This window comes from Triticum aestivum, chromosome 1B, assembly GCF_018294505.1.
Source record: "Triticum aestivum cultivar Chinese Spring chromosome 1B, IWGSC CS RefSeq v2.1, whole genome shotgun sequence".
In the NCBI taxonomy this organism is placed as follows: domain Eukaryota; kingdom Viridiplantae; phylum Streptophyta; class Magnoliopsida; order Poales; family Poaceae; genus Triticum; species Triticum aestivum.
The window spans coordinates 570,927,005-570,932,570 of record NC_057795.1 but is presented as its reverse complement, the minus strand read 5'-3'; the positions used below and the strand labels follow the sequence as shown (position 1 = coordinate 570,932,570).

Here is a 5,566-nt window from a genome sequence, read left to right as displayed (position 1 = left end):
ATTTTGTACTTTTCATCTACTTCTTTTCTCTATTATCTAAATAAAGCCTCATAACTCAGCTGCATAATTTCAAATATGAAGTTGCTTACCAGCTCCTTTATTATTATTAGGTATAGGTATATGAATATAGATATAGATATACTCCCTCCGTTCCAAAATAGATGACTCAACTTTATACTAAATTAGTATAAAGTTGAGTCATCTATTTTAGAACAGAGGAAGTAGAAGTATAGATTAAGGGTCAAATGAAAGAGAGAGCCTGGATTTGTGCTGACGTTGTAGAAGTGACACCAAAAGTAAAGAAAGAAAGAAAGAAAGATAGGATGGATGCGTTTTGTGAGGGGGGAATCACGCACGCCCACACCAGACAAACAAACAAGCAAGCAAACAATTGAGCCATCTCCATCTCCATCTCCATCGGCTGGAACAGTGAGCGAGTGGTTGTGGTAGTGGTAGTGATAGTGGGGGAAGGGAGGGACCTAACAGCAAATCCTCCTCTGCTCTGCTCGCTGTCTGTCGCTGCTGAGCTGAGCTTCTTCCTCCCCCCACCGCAACAGCAGCCGCAGCCGACGGAAGGCAACCACCGCACCGCACCGCGGCGAGGAACCCCTCCCCTTCCTTTGGTCCCGGATCGATCTGTCGCAGCGAGGGCCTGGCGGGAATCGATCGACCCAGGACCAGGAGGGGGCGGTGAATTAAATTGAATTCAAGAAAGAAAGAAATCCCGAGAAAGGGCAGGCCAAGCCGGGGGCGGGGGCGGCGATGAGCGCTTCTCGGTTCATCAAGTGCGTGACGGTGGGGGACGGCGCCGTCGGCAAGACTTGCCTCCTCATCTCCTACACATCCAACACCTTCCCCACCGTAAGCTGCTCCCTTCCGTTCCCTTCCTCCCTTCTTCAACTACTCTACCCTACATACATGTACATGGATAGATAGATAGATAGATAGATCCCCTTCTTCTTGGAACAAGACAGATGGATGGATTCCCCACTTTTACAAGATGAATCAAGACTACTTCCTTTGTTTTCAGTTCAACCGATGCTAAGCCTTCCAAATACTAGGGAAAAAGAAGATTGATTGATTCATGGATTGTGTTGGAGGTTGATGAGGAGGGAGGGAGGGAGGGAGAATCTGACTTAACCAACTAGAGTACCCTGCTATGCTAATGCTAGCCTCACTCAATTTACTAGCTACTTTTCAAATACTTACTATATATCCGTCCCTGCTAGTCTCCTCCAACTCCAAGTGAGGAGTTTATCTCCACCCAACAATCAAATCAATTGCTGTCACATGAAAACTCTTAAATGTTAACCCCTCCCTCCCTCCCTCCCTGTTTCTAGGCGCAAGCACACACACAAAATGACTTTTAGATGTTTTTTTACTGCGTTCGTTCATCTTCATCTGACTGGTGCCACCCAATATGATGAATATCTGAAGCAACTGCGTTTTCATATCCAATGTACAGTAAGCAAACACTTTTGCATCTTATACTACTAAACGTGCCTTATCCTCCATTCCTCCATTACATTACAGGACTATGTCCCAACAGTCTTCGACAACTTCAGCGCTAACGTCGTGGTTGACGGGAGCACCGTCAACCTCGGATTATGGGATACTGCAGGTTAGCTTTTCTTTTCCCCCCATTTATGTTATGTGCACACATGCTAATATCAACATCCTCGTTTCCATCTTCTAGTCTCTGTGTGTGTGTGTGTGTGTGTTCAATAAATCACAGCCACCAGAATAATTAATGGGAAAAAATGCGATGAATTTAACAGGACAAGAGGACTATAATAGACTACGCCCACTAAGCTACCGAGGTGCCGATGTCTTCCTGCTCGCCTTTTCTCTTATCAGCAAAGCAAGCTACGAGAATGTCACTAAGAAGGCAACCCATCCTCCTTTGATCCTCTCTGTTTCCTTGCTCCCACTCTCGATGACTTGTTCTAGTTTCATAAATTGTTTGTTATCTTGCTTATGAGATATGACATGTGCTTGTAATTTTTCAGTGGATCCCTGAGCTACGGCACTACGCTCCGGGTGTGCCCATAATTCTTGTTGGGACAAAGCTTGGTATATGCCCCCATTCGTCTCCTATCTCTGTTATGCTTCTGCAAAGTATCACATTTCTATGTAATTCTTGCCGGAACTATGCTTGGCATGCCCTTTTATGTCCTATTGCATTGCTTCTGCTTTAAGTAGTCTGAAATCCCTGTCTAAGTATAGGCATCTTTGTTGTCATGAGTTCACTTGTACTGTCACTGATGATGGTCGCGGTCTTATGATATTTCAATATCATCTTTACCCATCTTTGCATGTTGAAATGCTGCTGGCTTGGTTGAACGGAAAGCAAGCAAGCTATTTGAATTTTATGGAGGCATGCCTGCTGCCCAATACTTTCTAATACAGGAATATGGCATATATCCCTTCAAGCAAGTAGTTTTTTCTTCTACTAAGAACCAGCTCATGGTTTAGCTGAGAAATTTTGTTGGTCCTTAAACAAGAAAATGGCAGACTCGTGTCTTTTAGTATTGCAGGAGATACTTGTGTTAATTCGAAAACTTGAGATCCTTATAATTAATGTTGAATTCCCCGTTGTGAAATTAAGACTTGTTGTGATGATATTCGGTTTATCTCTGATAAAGGTGTGATGATACTCGTGTACCAAATTAATGAATGTTGCAGAGACCAGAATGCTATTTCCTTTGTTATGCCAGTGACTAGACATCAGTTTGAACCTAAGATTAGTTTCTATCTGGTTGTAGTCCATATTCTTTGGCTCAAATCCAATATATACCGAGGTCTGTTTTCTTTACCTGATTTTATTCATTTTTCAGTATGACAGAAATTCTTGATGTTATTACCTCTTAGAGCTCTGCACACGTTCTTTTCAAATTCACGACGGTTTAGTCAATTTGAGAACATGTGGAACACAGTGCTGTTGTAGCCACTTGAGATTGAGTTGCATTGCTTTGTACCTGATGCCCAATTACAGTTGACTGTAAGAAATGACGTCTAATAAGATGTGACATTATTCCGCATGTTTCGGCCTATTGCTGCTTTCTTGCTACTTGTTGCTGTAAGAAATGTTGTATAACTCAGCAACTATGTTGATGTTAATAGATCTGCGGGATGACGAGCAGTTTTTCGTGGATCACCCTGGGGCTGTTCCTATTTCCACAGCTCAGGTACTCGGAAGCTTTATCTGTTTTTTTCCTTGAGAAGATAAATAGCATATGCGTATGTTCCGTTGCTTCCTTGCATAAGATAGTGATCTCATCTCTGTGGCTAACGATTGTAGGGTGAAGAGCTGAAGAAGGTAATTGGCGCGACGGCCTACATCGAGTGCAGCTCAAAAACACAGCAGGTACAATGAGTGCATCTCCTGGTAGTGAAGAAAAAGGCTAGTAGCAGTGTTGGGTTAGTGATTTGGTTGCTTGGTGCAGAATATCAAGGCGGTGTTTGATGCGGCGATCAAGGTGGTTCTCCAGCCTCCGAAGCAGAAGCGGAAGAAGAGGAAGTCGCAGAAAGGATGCAGCATCTTGTAAAACTAGCTCAAAATGGTAGAGTGAGCTGAGCAGCAGCCCTTTGTTTTGCAGTGTCTTGCTTCGATCAAAGGGATCATAATTGCCTCGCCTCGCCTCTCCTTGTTGTTGTTGTTGTATAATTTAGTTTGGCTTGATAAGGAAGATATGTAGGATTGACATAATTTTTACTAAGTTGCAGCAGCAGCTCATGATGAACTTGGTTTGTACTGTGCTATATATATGGACTGCTCAATCCAATCCTAGTACTTACTGAAATATACTACTAGCTGCTTATTTGTTAGTTTGTGCTTTGCATTTTGGATTTGCAGTGGCAAATTTAGGCGAATCCCAAATGTTTTGAAAAATGATCACACTCATCACTGACTGACAGACTGTTTGAATAGCAAAATTACAAGTCCGAGTAATACTAGTATCTTCTGGGGTGTCTCTGCTAGCTTAACAATTCAGTTGGTACAGACAGTTTATTCATTACTAGACTAGACTAGACTAGACTGGAGGAGGAAAAGCAGAGTGGAAGCAGCCAAGGCAAAGGATGTGTCTCCGGCGGTGAGTCGTCTGGTTTGGTGGTGGGCGGCGGAGGTGGTGCAGGAGAGGGTGACGTCGGGGTCGCTGAAGCAGCCGTGCTGCTGGGCGATGCCCCTGCCGGCGGCCTCCAGCCGGAAGCTGGAGTTGGGGCTGCCGCTGCTGAAGAGGAGGCACCAGAAGCCGCCGCGGTCGACGCCGGCGCCCACCTGCGCGTGCTCCCTGCCGCGGATCACGGTGGCGTTGGCCATGTGGAGCGCGTCCCCGCTGACGCCGTCGGAGCTTTGGCTGCTGCAGCCGAGGATGCGGCCGGAGACGACGTCCACCGTGGGCAGCTCGACCCCGCAGTTGGCGGCGTAGACCTCGGTGATGTCGGTCTCCGGCGGGTGGCAGGGCGGCGCCAGCGTGCCGTCGGCGGCGCAGGCGGTGGCGGGGGAGAGGGCGAGGCAGCGGGCGATGCACTGTAGCGCCATGCAGCCGAGGCCCCTGGTGGTGCGGAGGGCGGGTAGCTTGGCGGCTGCCCGGTCGGCGTTCACCAGCGCTACCAGCGCGTTGGCTGGGTTTGGTCTCCCCCCTCCGCCTTGAGCGCCTCCTTCTGCACATCCCTCCCAAAGGATAGAATAGAATAAATGAGCCAAGCACAGCATGCACGGCACATAACAAGAAGAGAGAGAGGAGGAGGAGAAGATGCATCAATCGGGAAGAATATGTATGTACTGTACCGTACCGTGGTGGATGGTGGGTGCGGCCAGAGGCAGCATCGACATGGATATGGATATGGTGAAGAGGCCAAGCATGACGACCAGTGCTCCTTGTCCTTGTGCTTGCTTGGAGTTGGAGATCCCAAGCCACATTGTCAATCAGTGTTAAGAAGAAGAAGAAGAAGAAGAAGATAATAGATAGGATAGGTAGATTGATGACAAGAAACAAATAAAGAAAGAAATAAGCAGCAATGGTGGACGGACACGGAAAGAAGAAGAAATAAGAAGAAGAAGACGACGGCGACGACGAAATTGGGGAAGAGATGGGTCCGTCCGTCCGTTGGCGTGGATGGGATGAAATGAGATGAAAATGAGATTGGAGAAAGTGAAGGCGGAGCAGCTGCTCTGCTCTTTGTTCTGTTCCACGGAAAGGAAACGAAGAAAAGTCAGAGGGCTCATCAATTCACCTTCCCGTACACTGGTACACAGTACACACGCAAACACAACGCAACGCAACGCAATTGATCCTATCCGTCTGTGCCGTGCACGGAAAGGCTTGGGCAGGCAAATAAATTAGCAGGCTCCTCCACTACCACTGTCTCTACCGTAGTAGTACTATGCATGCATGCTGCAGTGAAAATGAAAGGAGGGGAGGGGGGAGGGGACCAACACAACACCTTCTGTCATTCACAGTCTCTTTTTCCTACTACTGTCTACACTAATACTCCCTCCGTCCCATAATATAAGAGCGTTTTTGACATTAATATAAGTATTTACCAAGAGGCCGGCCATGCT

At 46.7% G+C, this 5,566-nt stretch overlaps 2 protein-coding genes across 2 annotated transcripts; one reads left to right on the top strand and one right to left on the bottom strand.

Annotated features, from left to right (window-relative positions):
- Positions 1-412: 412 nt before the first annotated feature.
- On the top strand, positions 413-3,805 carry LOC123139099 (rac-like GTP-binding protein 5). Its single transcript, XM_044558904.1, has 7 exons — positions 413-861; positions 1,534-1,621; positions 1,779-1,888; positions 2,010-2,073; positions 3,124-3,188; positions 3,302-3,367; positions 3,447-3,805. Exons 1-7 carry the CDS (start codon positions 763-765, stop codon positions 3,546-3,548), a joined length of 594 nt encoding a protein of 197 aa, XP_044414839.1. The 5' UTR covers positions 413-762; the 3' UTR covers positions 3,549-3,805.
- A 73-nt stretch (positions 3,806-3,878) lies between these two features.
- Positions 3,879-5,313, bottom strand: LOC123139090 (uncharacterized). Its single transcript, XM_044558898.1, has 2 exons — positions 4,798-5,313; positions 3,879-4,665 (listed from the first exon to the last, which is right to left on the bottom strand). Exons 1-2 carry the CDS (start codon positions 4,922-4,924, stop codon positions 4,025-4,027), a joined length of 768 nt encoding a protein of 255 aa, XP_044414833.1. The 5' UTR covers positions 4,925-5,313; the 3' UTR covers positions 3,879-4,024.
- Positions 5,314-5,566: the final 253 nt, after the last annotated feature.